This window comes from Suricata suricatta, chromosome 6 (assembly GCF_006229205.1).
Source record: "Suricata suricatta isolate VVHF042 chromosome 6, meerkat_22Aug2017_6uvM2_HiC, whole genome shotgun sequence".
Taxonomy (NCBI): Eukaryota; Metazoa; Chordata; class Mammalia; order Carnivora; family Herpestidae; genus Suricata; species Suricata suricatta.
Genome location: NC_043705.1, coordinates 45,459,964 through 45,478,378, shown reverse-complemented (window position 1 = coordinate 45,478,378; position 18,415 = coordinate 45,459,964). Strand labels below are relative to the sequence as shown.

General features: G+C 37.1%; 1 protein-coding gene across 1 annotated transcript in view; it reads right to left on the bottom strand.

Annotated features, from left to right (window-relative positions):
* The window catches only part of CWC27 (CWC27 spliceosome associated cyclophilin), a 177,933-nt gene that overhangs the window by 128,021 nt on the left and 31,497 nt on the right, over positions 1–18,415 (bottom strand). The window contains exons 9-10 of the mRNA XM_029942318.1: positions 17,509–17,542; positions 16,078–16,232 (exon numbers count right to left, since the gene is read on the bottom strand). Coding sequence (XP_029798178.1) covers positions 16,078–16,232; positions 17,509–17,542 — 189 coding nt within the window. The remainder of the gene's footprint in view (positions 1–16,077; positions 16,233–17,508; positions 17,543–18,415) is intronic.

Below are 18,415 nucleotides of genomic sequence, written 5' to 3'. Positions count from 1 at the left end.
TTGCTTAAGTCACTGATCATGGACTTTAAACACACCTACAGAAAATCTTTACAGCAACACCTATATTTAGTATTTACTTTAACAACGAAGGGCTATAACATAATCAAATTGATGCATAAAATTGACTATCATAACAATAAATTGGTGAGATGCAGAGACAGCCATGCTTACGTAGAGCTTTAAATGTTTACATTAGAGAAGAAAGTCTGAAATAATCTATGTAAAACTTCCAGCATAAGAAGCTAAAAAAAACCAAAACAACGACAGCCTCCACTACCATCACAACAAAAAACAGGTAAGAAGAAGAAAAAGGAGAAGAGAAGAAGCAAATTAAAATAAGTAGAAAAAAGGAAGTTGGAGAACTACTTGATTTCAAGACTTACTTTTATAGATCTGGTAAATACATATCTCTGAGGCTTTTAATGACATTTCAGATGTGTCAATTTGCAAAATGCCCAGCTCCAACGTCCCCCTGCTTATCATGCTCCAGATATACCTATCTGGAAGTCAAGAAATGGATGCCCCCTTGGAGACAGAAGGTAGTTCCATCCTTGCATTTTCCGGAAAAGAACACCCAAGACCAAATACTTGTGCTCAAGGACTGGAACCCTGGTTTCTAGAACCCCTTCCCAGAGTTCTTCCCATTACAATATACTGTCTCCAAGTTGCCTTCCAGGTCACTGAAACTCTGCCACACCTAGGCCGCTGTGCTGTACTTACTATTGGGAAAAGCTACCACCCACCGGTCTGCTCATTTTCTTTTACTACTTAAGTTTATCGACAGGCTTGCAGGAGAAGCAATTTGATACTTAGAAAAAGGCACACCCTCTGGGGGAACCTCCTAGGAAATAAACATCTTTTCTTGGCTAAACGATTAGAAAAGGGCACCCATTCCCTGAGGCTGATGTGGCCCTCTCCTGTGCCGAAGTTCCACCTAGATTCCAGCCCAAGTTCACATTCCATGATGCAGTCCTCTGCACAGCTACCTGTAGTAGCCTAGCTTATCAAGTCATTCCCCAACTTAGCAAATGCAGAAATTCAAGTAATATCATTCCATTGATTCATCAATGAGTCAAATATTAAAAATACTTTAAAATTTCATATCTTAAAACTCTTAAGCTGTATCTTAATTCTTGGCATACCAAGGTTCTAGTACTGGAAATAATTCAAGCAGAACTGTAGTGTTAAAAGTTAGCAGGAAAACTTTATTGCCAGTACTTCATTTTAAAAAGTTATATTTTATGTTTGTTTTGTTTAGTAAGATTTGAAGTGTTTCTCTAAGTGCTATATTAAAACTCGCATAGAAGGAAAAATATAGCGACATGTTTTCCTAAGCAATAAATGTCATCACTGAGTTTTCAGCAAGGACATTTATATTTCTAAAATAAAACTGTTGGATACACTAGCTACAGTTAGAATTTTATCTTTTAAATTTGTTTCCTTAAATGAACATGCCATAATCACATGTGTAGACACATGCTATTTTTGTTTTATGCAGTTGTCATTAAGATCTTATTGTAAACAGGATGTTCTAAAAAATAATACTTCCATTTTTAATAAACATTCAAAATAAAACAAATGAAATAAAATAGTAATTAACAATTAAAGTAAAATGCAATAAATTAGCAAACTCATTATTTTAGAAGAGACTATTTCTTTTACCAGCAAAATTACTCCCATAATCTACTTACTCCGTTTTATAGTCTGGCAGTTGGCAGTATAAATGTGCCTAAAAACAAACCTTCATGAAAACGAATTAACCTCATCTGACTTAACACCATTTTACTTGGGATTTCCTATGCATTTAGAGGACTCAGTCTGTCTGTGCCATTTCTTAAGTAATTTCATGTGCTTATGTTTTACACAGCATGATTTAGCTAATAATCACATCTGATGTAAAGTACATTCTCTGTAGTCAAGAGAGGAGTGTGGGAGGTGGGAGACCCAGCAGGATTATGAAGGACAGTCGTGTCTAATTTTCTGTTAGGTATACTTGGCTTGTCTCCCCACACTGTCACCAGGGACTGGGTTCACCTTTTCTACCTCAGTGGTGTCATACCCCTTTAAAACATACATTTCCTTAAATACTACTGTGGTTGTCATATTTGCTTAATAACCACTGTCAATTATCAGGCAATAATTTTTCATTTTATTTTGGAATATGGCATGAATAGAAGGAGCCACCAGAAAGTAAGCTGTTCTAAAGCTGTTAAATCAGAAGGCTGGATTGTGTGACATCAAAGGCACTTAAAAATTTTTTTTAATGTTTATTCATTTTTGAGAGAGACCATGTGAGGATGGGGGAGGAGCAGATAAAGGGACACAGAATCTGAAGTAGGCTCCAGGCTCTGAGCTGTCAGCACAGAGCCCAGTGTGGGGCTTTAATCTGTGAACCACAAGATCATGACCTTAGCTGAAGTCAGATGTTTAACCAACTGAGCCACCCAGGCACCCCTCACAGGCACTTTAAACTCTATAATCATTGGCCGTCAATGGCATCATAATTTAAAAGTAGTCTCATATGCATTATTTCATCTGACACTGACTGACCACAATCCTATTAAGATAGGGAGGGTAGGTATAAATCACATTTTATACGTGAGGAAACATTCAGAATTGCTGATCTGTTCATATCTCATTTAGAATAAATGATTGTGGAAACAGAATCTAAGCTTTGCTAAACCATACCTGTTATTAAATTTAAATCATGTTAACTATAAAAAAAATTTGTTATAGTGCTAGAAATAAAATTTTTCTTTAAAAAAATTTTTTTAATGTTTATTTTTGAGAGGGGAGGGTGAGGAAGGACAGAGAAAAGGAGACAGAGGATCCCAAGTAGTTCCATCCTGACAGCAGAGAGCCTGATGTGGGGCTTGAACTCACGAACTTAGAGATCATGAACAGAGCCAAAGTTGGAGGCTTAACCGACTGAGCCACCAAGGTAGCCCTAAAATTTTTCATTTTGTCACTAGGTAGATTCATTCCTCTTCCTAAACTACCACCTCACTTAACTATAGGGATTTAGTGTTTATTTGCAAAGCGTAAAAAGCAATTGTCTACTACAGTTACCCCACGAAACCCTCCTATTCATGTATCTCCTGTCCCAAAATGTAGAAATGATACAACCTTGTATCTTTCCATTTGATTTACTCTAGGTGAAAAAAGAAGTTGATCTATGTTTTTCTGTACACTTGAATAAACACATAAGTCAAGCAAAATGAGTTATATTTGCACTTTACTATCCTTGAAGGTATCTTATGATCTGGTCCCAACCTTGTTCCAACTTTATTTCCAACGATGTCCTCTCCTCTATTCACACAAATTGTTCTTCAAATATACTCTGTACTTTTCTGTTTCCTCTACTGGCAATTCCCTTCCCCACCCATTTCCTCTTATTCAAACTTTACCTCTTCTTGAAGGCCTAGTATTAATGCTATCTGCTTTGCATACATGCAGACTTCCTGATCCACAAAGTCAAAATTAATCTCTCCCTTCTCCATGAAGCTACTGTACTTTTCCTGAACTTCTCCCTTATATAGAGTTCACTGTATGCAGATGACTATCTGTCTGGCTCAGCTGAGAGTTTTTTTGTAGCCAAGGGGCGTATCTTTCGTAATCTTTCTATCCACCACGTGCATATTGTAGATGTATGGAAGAATGTTTGCTGAATGCAAATTGCCTTGCAAACAGAAAACTGTCTTGGTCTGGGTTTTCATTCTATCTTACCTGCACTTGGACTGATAATAAAGCAATCTTCTGGTTTATCTCCTCAACCTGTCCTCTTGGCTCCTTCCAGTTTATTTTCCATGCTACTACCACAATGATCCCTCTAAGACAGAAAGCTAATCATGTGACTTTACAATTTTAAAACTTTTATATTGTTTTCCACCATCTAAAGGACAAAGTCCAGTTTCTAAATACGCCATCAGGCCCATCTTGATCTGGCGCCAGTTCACTCCTCTAATACTTTCTACCATAATTCCTGCAGATGTGTGTCCCTGTATACCTAAGTTCCCACACTTATCAGCATATCAAACTCTCACCAGTCCCTCTGCATGTACTGTCTGTGTCCTGGCCCATCACTCTGTTATTCCATTCTTTATGCCTCATCTCAGGGGAAGTATAAAATGGCAGTTCAGTGAACAATATCTGTGTTTAAATCCTGGATTGTCCACTGCTAGGAGATTAATCTTGGGTGAGTTAAACTTTGCAAATACAGCTGATGGAAGATTAAAAGGTGTCTGGCCTCACCATTCTTCCCCGTACTCTCTTTGCAAAACCACGCTATGCAAATGCTTTGGTGGGCCACTCTGGCATTTTGTGTAAGATGCAAACTAAGGGCCAGTACTAGAATCCAAGTCATCTAAGTCCTAGGTTCCTTGTAGGTAGATATAATTAGTCAAGTTCCAGATTGAAAAACAGATAAGCTTTAACCTTTGTTTTCTTCTAGCTCCTTATTCACTATATATTAAAATGTGAAGCACTAATACATAGATTTTAAATCCTTGTTTGCAATGGTGGTCCAACTCAGCAAGGATGCACATATAACATATTTTCATATATTGCTTGCCTCATATACCTTCGTTGAAATGTGTGTGCAGATCTTTTGTCCATTTCTTAAATTGGTTTGTTTCTTAGTGTTGAGTTTTCAGAATTCTTTACATATTCTGGATATAAGTCTTTTCTTAGATATATAACTTGCAAATATTGCTTTCCAGTCTGTGGCTTGTCTTTTCATCCCTTAAAAGCATCCTTTTCAAAGCCAAAATTTTTAATTTTGATGAAGTCCAATTTATTAGTGGACTTCATGTCTTTTTTGTCTAAAAGCTCATTAATACAACCAAATTCATAAAGATTTTCTCCTATGTTTCCTTTTAGAAGCTTAATAGTTTTAGTTTTATGTCCATGATCCCTTTTTTTTTTTTAAGTAAGCTTCACGCCCAGTGTGGAACTCAACATGGGACTTGAACTCATGATCCTGAGTGAGATCAGGAGTTAGACACTTAACTGACTGAGCCACCAGGAGTCCCAATGTCAATGATCCATTTTGAGTTAATTTTTGTAGAGAGTGTGAAGCAGGTATCAATGTTCTTTTTTTTTTTTTTTTTTGGACATAGACTTTCAATTGCTCTAACACCATTTGTTGAAAAGATTATCATTTCTCAATCAAACTGTCTTTGTACCTTTGTCAAAAATCAGTTGGCTATATGTAAGTCTCTTTCTGGGCTCTGTATTCTCTTTCATTGATACCTCTCTGTATCCATTAGCCATCTATTTTTTTTCCTCTGTAAGATTTAATAGGTATGTAATGAAATGTTCTGGAGTTTTATAAATAGCATATATTTAAGTATACCTAGTTCAAGGTATCATAGCTCCAAATGAGAGTTGTTTTCTGTTCTAAGAATCGGAAATGGAAAGGTAACAGCAACGTCAAAAAGTGAACAGAAACAGAACCTGGCTAATGGGAAGCGGAGCAAGAATGTTGTAGCAGAGGCAGTAGTATCCCAGGCCTGGGCAACTGCTCTGACTGGAGACGGAGTTTTCAACCTTAAATAGCCCAGATGAGGTGAATCCCTTTGGCATAATCTATTTCCATGTCAGATTTATAGCTTTGTAGGAGGTTCGATTGTTTGTGTTTTGTTTTAACCTGGCTTAAGTGCTAGGTATTAATCTAAAATTCAGCAACCAGGGTGTTTTTAAAAAAAGAAACATTCACAGATACATACAGTATGAACTTACAGACATTCTTCAGATGTTACTTTAAAAACTTTTAGCAAAAAGAAACCAAAATTAATTTTCTCATATATAAAAATTCCTTTTACGCTTTCTTTTGTTGGAAAAGAGTATTTTATCAGTATTTTATGCAAATTTTTGTTAGTAGGAGCTTTTCTATACTGTAAAAAGGCTCTCTATTATCTTAGGACTTTAAGACTCCGAGAATCAAGATGATGCAGACGTCCTTCCATCCTAGAGCCATGGCACCAAACCGCCTTTAGGTTGGACCCCCTCCCGAGGCTAGGCTCTTAGGTGCTTCGTTTTTGCTGCAGGCTGTATTTATGCACTGTCACAGGTGTTATGTCCCCTTATTCCTACTTAAAATTGTTGCTATTCACTGGCACAGCTTAGAAGCAAAGCTAGTTTGGTTAGAAGGAAGGACTCTCATCTTGTTTCTCTAGAAGGGTGTAACCTTGTCTTCTGCAGACATCTGAGCCTAGCTTTGGAAGAGACAGATAATCTAGATCCATGCTTGCTTTTTAAACTTATTAACCTGTATTCACCTATGCTCCCAACATACAGGAAAACGTTAAGTAATATGTGTATTTTCATCACTAATTCATTTGCTACAAAAACTATGAGCAAAACCTTTCAATATCTGCTAAAATGTAAACATATTTTGTTCCAAAATTCTTTCCATATTACCCAGCAGAGACTAAAACAATAAAATGCATAAAGCATAACTTTTAAAACTTCACTGGAATACTGGTAAATCCTAACAAAGACTATAATAATGAACATAAAGCCAAACAATCAAGGCTGGTGAATAACTATGCGTTGTTATCCTGGCCTTCAACTTCTGGGCTACTCTCCAGCAGCAGCAGACAATCTTACCTTCTGTCACACTAAGTGTACTTTCACAGGTCAGCTATGTATCCTTTTTTCTAGGTGAGTGGGCAGGTACATATCTACTACACCTAAAACTGAGTCTTATCATACAGCAGCAGGATATAAAATAAAAGGACTGTAACACTCTAGTCTTTGTATGAGGCCTCGACACCTTTCTAAACCCTTTGAAGCCAAGCCAAGGGGTTTTCTTTTTAACTCCCTTTAACAAAGACGGTCTTTAAGATATTTCAAGTTACTGTCAATCTTGTGAACAAATAAGCTTATCCGGAAAGTTTCTATTAATTTGTAATGATTAATAAGACTAAAAAAGTAAATCCTTATCTAAAAGGAAGAAAAATTAACAAGAAGTCATTTATAACTTTTGAACTTAAGAAAACATCCTTTTTCACAGAACCAAGAAAATCAAATATGCAGCAAAGAACAAGTCTAACTTCCTATCTATTGAGAGAGAGAACGTGTATATGTTTGTGTATAAATTGAAAATACAAATTAAAGAGAAAGGATTTGGCATTTAAGCTCATATGCCAATTAGTCTACCTTTGACCACAAGAAAAGTGCTTTTCAGTAGGAACAGAAACCTACCCATGATTATTTAATAAATTCGAGACTGTTTAAAAAAGATAATTCTTTAAAGAAGCAGCTAAGTCAGTACCATAAATTTTAAAGCAGACTAGTTGACACGATGAAATTAGCAGTTAGCAATACCAGGAAAATGTACTATGGATCTTTAAAATGAATGAAAGAATAAGAAATATAAAATAATATTAAAAATCTAGTAAGCTACTTGTATACTTTAAAATAATAATGGAAACCCTATTTAAGGTCTAATATTCACATAGGTGCATTTACTTTCTACTTATTTTTTTAATGTTTATTTTTGATAGAGAACACAAGCAGAGGGAGGGACAGAGAGAGAGGGAGACAGGATATGAGGTGGGCTCTGCACTGACAGCAGCGAGCCTGATGTGGTGCTCGAACTCACAAACTTCAAGAACATGACCTGAGCCAAAGTCAGATGCCCAGCTACTGAGCCACCCAGGTGCCTGCACATAGGTGCATGTAAATAGTAAACACACTGAAATCAACATGAGTACACATATATATTGAATGAATACACAGGTGTAGCAATATGTGAACAATAAGACTGAGAGAAGAGGGATCAAATATTACTAACATATCAAAGTTGGCAAAAAGGTAGGAAAGAACTGTAATGAATTCTGTGAGATGCCTCTTCAAAGTAGGTCATTACCAAATAGTTTATATTGTGTCTACTTTTAAAAAGACAAGCTTAGGGGCACCTGGGTGGCTCAGTCGGTTAAGTGTCCAACTTCAGCTCAGGTCATGATCTCACGGTTCGTGAGTTCGAGCCCTGCTTCAGGCTCTGTGCTGACCAGTAGCTCAGAGCCCGGAGCCTTTCTTCAGATCCTGTAACTCCTCCTCTCTCTGACCCTCCCCTGCTCATGCTGTCTCTCTCTCTCAAAAATAAATAAAAACATTTAAAAAACTAAAAAAGACAAGCTTAAATAAAAGCAAAGATTCAATAAGGTGAACAAAAGAGAACAGAATACACTCATTTAGATCGATGTTGATAAAACACTATGGCAATGGTTCTTAAAAACATTACAGACCTTGTAGAAAACTGATTTTGGTCGGGAGAACAGACCTTCTTACTTTACGTTCCTAGAATAGATGACCTTGTCTTCTATAAACATCTGAGCCTAGCACTGAACAAAGACAGTTTGGACCCAAACTAATTTTTAACCATATTTACCTTTATTCACCTATGCTCCCAACATTTAGGAAAAGGTTAAGTAATGTGTATATTTTCCTCACTAATTATTTGGCTACAAAAATTATGAGCAAATCACATGGTAGCCCTTCGAATGATTTTTTTCTTTGTTTTGTGTTTTTGTTTTGAGAGGGGTGGGTCCTACCATACACATTTTATAAAAGCCAAGCAGAGTTTAAAAATTTGTCTTCAGGTTATTTGGATATGCACTTCTGGTAGGCATGGAGGGAGTTATTTAATCACATCAATTAATTAATTAATTAATTAAAGTTTATTTATTTATTTATTTAGAGAGAGCATAAGTGGGGGAGGAGCAGAGAGAGGAGAGTAAGAATCCCAAGCAGGTTTGCATTGGCAGTGTGGAGCCCAATGAGGGGCGTGACCTCATGAACCATGAGATCATGAGCTGAGCCAAAACCAAGAATCAAAGGCTCAACCAACTGAGCCACCAAGGTGCTCCTGGAGGGAGTTATTTTAAATAGTGTGGTCTGTAAAGATGATGTTTGAGCAAGAACTGCATGAAGAGAAGGAATGGTTACTAAGACTACCTTAGAGAAGAAACTTTCAAGTGGAGGTAACTCAGAGTACACAGACCTGAAAAAAAGAATGAGCTTGGCGGGTCTGTGAAACAGCAAGAAGGACCATATGCTGCCTTTGAAGTGAGTTACTAGAATAGGTGCATAATAGCTTGGCCAAAGTGTGTAAGAAAGTGAAGGGTGTGAGGACCAGTTCAGAGAGTAAAGGGGTTGCCTTTGTCAGAAAGAAGCACAGGAATTCTGATGCAGATGGGTAGATTGGTGGTGGGCCAATGAGGAATTTCTCTCACTGGTTTGGTTTCCGTAATGAAATGGAGCAAGGTGATCAGCCAAAAGTGAGAAGAGTGGCGAAGGTGTTGGATGTCAATAATTACTATGATTCTCCTCCAGGAACAACAAGAAAACCAACAATGAAGAAGCTATTCATTTCCTTCTGCCTACATCCCCACATTAGAGAATCTACCCTCCTCCTAGCCCTGGAAGAAATAGCCATACTCTATCAGTTAGGTATAGGTTCTGCTATACTTAATAGAAACTCCAATAACATGGCTTAAATAACTTGAAGGTTCTTTTATCCCATATAGAAAAACTCCAGAGATAGGCAATCCAAGTTGGAATTATGGTTCTGTGAGTATTTTAAGGGCCTAGCCTCTTTTAATCTATCTGTTCTGCAAAGGCTAGCCCCCTCCCTCTTTCCTTTAGAAAAGTCTGCCTGAAAGTCAGGTACATTTCTGTTTTATTTCATCAGCAAGAATTTGGTCTCAAGGCCTTGCCCAGCTACAGAGGAGTGTGGTGAATGTCTTTTAATGAGGCAGTCATGAGTCCAGCTAAATATTTAGGTTCTCATTACTAAACAAGTAGGGTAGTGGAAGGTGGAGGCACAAAGCATCTCTGTCACACCTGTACATCTCATGGCTTTCTAAGAGCCCTTCCACCATCACTGTCCCCTCCAATGACATAACTCAGTAGATAGCTAACCCAAGCCAAGCCAGTAAGATTCTCTCTCTGGGAAGTCAGGCTTTGGGACACAGAACTCTAAGCAATTACTTCTGAAGGGCTGAACTGCCAGAGACAAACAGACAAGAACCCTACAGAGAAAACACAAGATTGTAAAAGACAAGAGAACAAATGACAAACAAAAGGAGAGCTGAGACTGCAGAAGGAGAGAAACTTAAATTTGTGACAGCTGCCATTCCTGTCAGGCCTGTCTGCAATTCTTTTATCTGGATTCTGTGCAACCTCTCTTTTCTTTTATGCAAAAATCCCTTTAGTTTATATATATCTAAAATCACTTTATAGAAAAATATGAGTTTTTGAGTAGGTTTCTATTCTCTACAACCCAAAGCTCCTTAAGATAGCTAATAAGAAAATTATGATTTAATATTATGTGTACATGAAGTGTTTCTGTATCTTTGATGAATCTTGTGGAAGATACTCATCATGTTCTTCTGCACCCCTTTTGGAAAGATGGGTAAGATATAATTTCCTTTAGAATTTTATACTTTTTAAAAAGTATATAATAATTAGGAATTGATATCCTTCTTTTTTAAATTCAGAGAATGGCAATTAAGTAAATGTTTAGTAAGTCTTTTTCTGTCCTACCAGGAAGACGATGACTAGATTTATTACACGATCCCAAGTATTTACAGTAATTCCTGATTACAGGACAAAGCATGGAGGAGACTGCATTATTGTTTCTAAGCATTCCCTGCTGCTCTTTGTGAAGGGTTTCTGTTTCACCATAAAGCCACCAGGCTTGAGCATATCACTTGCTCTCACCAACGAAACAGTGCAGTGATTGATGCCACATCTAAGTAGAAGGTTTAAGAGCTAGGATATGATTCCAGTGTCACTCTTTTCCCTCTGCTGTGCCTCTCAACTGGAGGCTTTTCCTTCATCCTGGGCCCTTCAGTGTAAGTGATATGCAGATCCATATCTGCATTGTTTGTTACCATAGCATAACCTAACTCAGGCTGACTAATAAGGGAAGCAGTTCAGTGTGTTTACGGGGAAGACACTAAGGTAGGTCAGAAAGGGCTAAAAGGACAAAAATGTCTGAGGGGAGCACTGTGGCATAACACAACAACTCTCTGGCTACAGGACCTATGAACACTTCACAGCCCTTATCTGTTCATACAACTGGTCTCTACTACTTGTGAAGAAACTCGGACTTACTAATCTGAGCACACTGGGACCTAGCACAGTGCCTGGTACAAAGGAGGAACTCAAAATAATGTGCAAAAGTGAAGCCATACCTGAAAGGTGGTAAAGTCTCTGAACACTTTGGGGAGGGGGGTGGAGAAGGATACAAGGAGGAAAACTAGAGAAAGAAAACACAGGGATGGAAAAAATAAAATCACTAATTCTATATTTTCCTCAGGCCCTGTGCAACTTAACGTGTTTTTAACTTTGTGCTAAACGAAGATCTTTGCATCTTGAGTGGCCTCTTTCCAAATATTTTATCCAAATTATACTTGCCAATTTAATTTATAGGTGAATTTGCAACGTATAGACAAGGAAAGTAGGAAAGCAATTAATTTCAAACCTCTTCAATGTCACTAGATTTGTTCCAGGGTAGAGAATACTTCCTCAAATGCTTGAATAACTTAAGGGATGTTTTTCTGCAAAAATCTCAACACTACATTTAAAATGTACAATTCCGTCCTCCAAAAACAAGTGATATGACCAGATCAATAGAATATAACTCTCAAGTGTAATATAAATCAATACATTCTAAAGAGATGCAAATACTTTTTCTCCATTTTGACAGGAGAATCTCCCCCATGTGGGCATTTCACTGCTTCCTGTCTGCCATTTGAAATCTAATTGTAAAAACAGTAGGGTTGTCAAATTTTTGAAGTATATAACTGAAGTTCAAAGATTGTTTTTGTTTTATTTTGAAGGTGATTCCTTCTATATGGATTAAGGTTCTCAATGAACTAACTGGGCATTTTACAAGTGTTTTTTTTATTTTGAACAGCCCAAGAAACAGTTTTGTTCAGAATATCCAAAAATCCTTGCTATAAAGACCCTAAGAGAAGAAAAATGGAAGCTTCCCAGAAATGCCAAATGACGGTATGGTTCATATTATAATTATTACTATTCCAAAATTTAAGTGTAACAGATAAAGGCAGTAAAATAAACCATCTAGTCTGCATTGGGGTATTATACAACACTAATTTCAAGGATTAGACTTAATGCTAAAATGTTATTTCTTTCTAACAGTGACTCCAAAACATGGTTTATCTTCCTATCATTAGGTTGTAGCTTATGATGATGATACTTGATGATACTTGACGATTCTTGATTTACAAAAATGGCAATTTGACATTCAACTCTTTTGTTTTTAATGTTTATTTTTGAGAGAGAGAGCGAGCGAGAGCAAGAGAGAGAGGGTGGGGGGAGGGGCAGAAAAGAGAGAGAGAGAATCCAAAGCAGGCTCCAGGCTCTGAGCTGTCAGCCTAAGCCATGAGATCATGACATGGGCCAAAGTCGGACCCTTGACTGAGCCCCACATTCAGCTCTTTTGACCTGGTATTTTGACCTTTTCCAGAAATATATATTGCCTAACATCCATAATAATTCGCAGGCATGTCTATTAGAGCACCTAACATACTAAATTGTAATTAATTGTTTACAATATCACTCCTACACTATATTATGAACATTTGCAGACAGAAATCATATCTCCTTTATTTTCATGTTCCTGGCGTCTAGCACTGTCTGGCACATAGCAGTTCCTGCAACGTCTGGCAGCAACAGTAACATATGCTTGAGAGTAGAATGGCTGCTTAGGAAAGAACATACACAAAATAAAAATCAAGTTCTTGTACAAGTTAGCATGCAAACTTCATTAAATTAGGACTGCTCCAAAGCTTAGTTATCTTCTATTCCATACCAAAGAAATAATACCTGCAAATTTTCTTTATTCACTCATCCACTGTCTATATCTCGCATTTCTTTCTCTTCTTTTTAAATGTCTGCTTCAGTAGACATCTTGGAGCAAAGGAAAGTAAATGGAAGCAGAAATGCTCTAGATAGTTAATGCAATCCTTGCTTATAAATGTTCTGTTGAGAGGAAGAGGGGGACTTCTCAGACATGATTCTAATGGCTAAAAAAGGAAAATCTCTGCGGATTTCAATCTTTCTTATTGTATTATCTTTTAAAATTTGTACTATAATTTAAAATGTATACTATCTTCTAAATTTTAAAAATTTAAATATTGTAGTATCTTTCTGAATCTGGACTTCCTGTGACTGATCATATTGAGACTAAGATCCTCAAGGCTGAAAGTTCACAAATGTTTTTGAAGAGCTAGAAACCCTGCGAAGTTAAGAAATCCTAGTAACATTTGTCAAACCCAACAAAGAGAAACTCACTGGAGAGACTAAAATTGGCAACATCTAATTTGGGGGTTCACCCAGGCCCCGGGGAGTATACTCAGGAGGTATTTACGACTATATTATCCCTTGCCTCATAAGTTCAGTCCAACTCATTAGGTCTTCAACCTCAACTTTAGCTTCAATATCCATATCTAAATTCCTGGTGCTATCATAGTAATGATATTTCATATTCAGTCAGCCTAACACAAATCATAACTAAAACACAAATACTATTTAACTTGGCCAAGTAAGAGAGTTGTTTTATGAAGAAAGTCAACCAAATATGATGGGTCAAACAGAACATAGCTGATCAAACCAGAACCTATTCAAACATCAAAACTAATACCACTCCGGTTAACCTTGAAACATTTCTATCAAATGTTTAATGATTGTAATTTGAGGGTATGTGTCAGTATACTTTTGATTCATATTTCAATTTAATGAAAATAATTTAGAAGAGTAATCACAATAAAGTTACAGTTGATAGAAATTACACAGAATTTCTGTAATGATTATAATCATCACGACAAACCACCGATTTCTAACTATTTGGTCTGCTTGTTACATCCGATTTTATTCTCTCATCTTTTATTATGAATCAATATACAGATGCTAAAAAATAGGGCAGCAACTGAATTTGGTTTATAGGATTAACTTGCAGCAGTTGAGCTCCACCTACAGGCAAAAAATAATTCTTTACAGTCAACTTTAAAACAGGACTTTGCAAAAGACCAGGGCCAAGTAAGCCCAAACTTACAATGAGCCTTAGGTTCTCAGTAGAATAACCTGGGGTGCTTTAAACTTAGGATTTCTGACAGACTTAGTCAGGGGTGGGGCCTTTTCCTAGGTGACTTCAATGTGCTGAAAAGGGTGAAAGACACTAATTTAAATCCTTACCAGCACATATCTTTAAAACCTCAGATATACTTAAATATCATATTTTATTCCTTATAAAATTATTTGATTCCCACTATGTTGACCTTTTATGTTTTTTTTTTAACATAAAACTGACCTGAGACTTAAACTATAGTGAAGCTGGTGTAACTAACCAAATACACTAATAATTTTGGAAATTTTTTTGCACTTAAAATAAGTCGGTCATGAGACAAACGTGGAAATTTCTCAGTAAGAGTGAAAAACTATCTTCCCTTTGAAATCCTGTACCTTCTTTTCTACCCCAACCTCCCTATCTTTATTTCTCTTTGAAGGCAGGAGAGGTAGGATGAAGGAGGGAGCGAGGAGAATGTCAATATTGAAAATCTGGGGGAAGAGGTTATAGTTAAAAATAGATGTTGTGGTGTTTTCACTATTTATTAAGGCAAATTTGGCCAAATAAGTTTTATTTAGTTCTTAAAGAAAAAGCTCTGCTAAATTATGTTATATTAATTACAGGGCATATAAATATTGGGAATTGTATTAAAGCCAATAAGACAGGAGAATTGAGGACTTAAGCACTTAACCATAACAACTGTTTGTTTCGTCTGTTTAAAATTCAAAATGCATTTTTGTCACATTATAAACCTAATGTGTACAAAATTCATAGTTCTTAAAAATCAGAAAATGTGTGTTTTGAATGAAAATGATAGAGAAAAAAGCATCCTTGATTGTATGTATATTGTGACTTGAGGTTACAGAGCTGATATGATATATAAGCTCATATCTGATCACTAAAACATTGTCAATAGTGGCCCAGCATTAATCTACTATACTTAAGTGCTATTTCTGAATATAAGAGCTAATACCATCAGTGGAGATTGCTGACAATCTCTGGTTACAGGAAGGAAAAAATTGAGGGAGCAAAGCAGTGGCAGTAGGGAAACGCTTTTTATTTTTTTCTACATGAAGTTGAGAAACATAGCAGAAAAATAAGAGTGTTGCTGAGGTGCTTGGGGGGCTCACTCAGCTAAGCGTCAGGATCTCACGGCTGAGTCCCAGCCCCACGTCGGGCTCTGTGCTGACAGTGTGCATCCTGCTTGGTATTCTCTGTCTCTCCCTCTCTCTGCCCCTTCCCTGCTCACTCTCTCTGTCTCTCTCTCAAAATAAATAAACTTAAAAAAAAAATAAGAATGTTGTTTATATGTACTTCCACCCATCTATCCCCAAATGTAGGTGACAAAAAGAAAACATTTTTTAAGGCAGTATTATTTAAAATGTATACCATAAAGATGTAACAATAAAATCACAAAGGAGAGTTTTTCAATTAAGTTGAATTTCAGAATAAAGTGTTGAGTCACAAAATCAACAACTCTTCATTATCAGACATTTGCTGAAATTTCTTTTCTGATAGGAGATTAGGAGGGGTACACGGTATAAATCAGAGTTGAAAAGATATTTAAGAATGTTTTCAGGCCTGCATGCTTTCATAACCAGTTGAGACAAATTTTACTCACCTAAATCTGAGGACTTGGCTTTTCATTCTATACATTATTCTACTGCTCACATTGGTATTAGACAAACACAGCCTTCCACATCCAGCTAATATACTGCCTGCCCCCCATATAAAAATTTATAGAGGCTTTTAAAGAAGAGATTAGAGGGAAAATTAAGAGGAATTTAACTTGAAGGACCATTGCTATAAGTATTTTAAAACTGTATTTTAGGCCCCCAAGCAGGCTAACACACAACTGGTATACATATCAAACATTATAAAAATAGGGTTTTAAAAAAGAAGTGGAAGAGAGGACTCAATACTGAGAGTGAAGTAGAGGAAGACAAACTACACTGGAAACACCATACCGGACGCACCTGCGACTAACCGACTTCTTCACCTCTCCCTCGCCAGCCGACCTCGCATTTGCGCCTGTGTCCTTTTTTAACTTCTTTGCAATCCTTTCCGTCATCAGGTTCTTCTCATCACCATCAATATATTCATCATGCTCTGCACCTTCATAGTCTCCATCCTGTAGAAATTGAAATGGAGTATTTCCCATGTCCCCTTACACCACCAGAGATCCATCTCCTGCTCTCCACATGGCATTCTAGGCCAGTTTTGTTTTTTGTTTTATTTCGTATTAGTAAGGACTCGAAGCACGCTCTAGGCAGGAACCCCTTGGGTCTGCTCTAGGCCAACTGCGGCAGTATGGGGTATGTGAGTAAGGAGCGTCTCCTCACTTCCCCCACGTCCCCTCCACGCGGCACCGGCTGTGCTCCTGCTGTATCAACCAGGACATTGTGTCTGTCTGTCCACATTCCTGTCCCTTCCCAATGGGAAATGTGACTTCTGCAGGCAGTTGGCCAGCATACTGACCTCAACCAGAGACTAATTCAAGTAGATGAGGAGAAGAGGGAGAAGCTTAGATTTCTTACTATCATAGAAGTCATGGCAATTACTCCTCGTCTCAGAATCCTCCAGGGGATCCCCGACTCCCTCAGGACCGAGTACAGCCTGCACTCGCTGACGCAGTCTCCCTACAACTCGAGGCCGTACACACCAGCGAGCTTTAGAGCTGGTGTTCTCGCCATCCAGAAACACCCATCTTCTATACATCTGCATTTCTGGCTCCTTCTTCTCCTTTAGGTTTTTTTTTTTTTAATCAGCTTTAATAGCCAATACAATTAATGAAGAAAGATCACTATAGTCTTGAAAGAGAATCTTCTGAATTGTGTATATTAAGGAATACTATTCTACACTACTGATCTAAGCATTTTCCCATACACCGTGTAGGATGCCCACGCATTGATATTTAAACTTTTTTAAAGTTTTTAATGTTTATTTATTTTTGAAAGAGTGACAGACAGAGTGTGAGCAGAGAGAGGGCAGAGAGAGAGAGAGGGAGACACAGTATCTGAAGTAGGAGCCAGGCTATGAGCTGTCAGCATAGAGCCTGACGCAGAGCTCTAATCACAAACCTTGAGATCATGACCTGAGCCGAAGTCGGATGCTTAACTGACTGAGCCACTCAGGTGCCCCAACATTTAAACTTTTAACATAAGGAAATAAAATCAATGGTATCTGAATTTTGAGTATTCTAGTAGTGAGAGGGAGAAAAATGAGCTAGAAATTAATATACATATGATTTCAATTTGTAGGTAAATACACATTGACATGTGCCCTTGGAAGGAAATAATTCAGTCAAAATAAATGATTTGCTTTTCAAATCTTTAAAATTTTCTGTTAGTTGTTCAAACTGTACTTACTAAGATTAATACTAACATTATACTAAAATTAATACTCACATTAGCTGAATCTCCTGCTGTATCACCTTTTTCACTACAAAACAAAATGAAAACAAGTAAAGTTTAGCTTCAGAAGAGAGACATTTTTACAAATAGAATAAGAAGTATGCTCCATTAGCACATATACAAATTCACTAGAATTAACAGAAAAAAAGCAAATAACAACCAATAGTGATATTTTTATGAACAAAGAACTTCAGAAAACTATTTCTTCCATTGGCTTGATATATCCTGGCTGAAAAAGCCAAATCCCTCAACTACAAGGATATTAAGAAAAGATTTTTTTTGAAAGAGAATTTTTTAAAACAAGCTAAACTCAGTGCAATAGTATTTTGAGCCCCCTTTTAGACATTGGCCCAATATAGCATGTGCAATTATATTCAACAGTAAGAAACATCTTCCCTTCTCAAAGAGAAGCAACAGAAGATAGTCAGTTTTCTGTTAACTCCTAAAATACATATGAAAAATATACTCAATGAATTGGTCTAAATGCAGTGACTTCACAAAACCTTTCAACTCTGATTTGTTTATCCATCATACTACTGGCACAAAATGTTCCAAAGCAACTTGAATTAAACATTAAACTTAAAAAAAAAAAGCAAACCATTTCCTGTTCAAACAATCCCAAGATTTAAAAGTTTAGCACTTACTTTATTTTTTATATAGTTTATTACCAAGTTGGTTTCCATATAACACCCAGTGCTCTTCCCCACAAGTGCCCCTCTCCATGACCATCACCCCTCTTTCCGTTCCCCCCTCCCTCCTCAGCCCTCAGTTTGTACTCAGCATTCAAAAGTCTCTCATGATTTGCCTCACTCCCTCTCCCCAACTCTTTTTCCCACATTTTCCCTTCCCATGGTCTCCTATTAGGTTTCTCCTGCTAGACCTATGAGTGCAAACATATGGT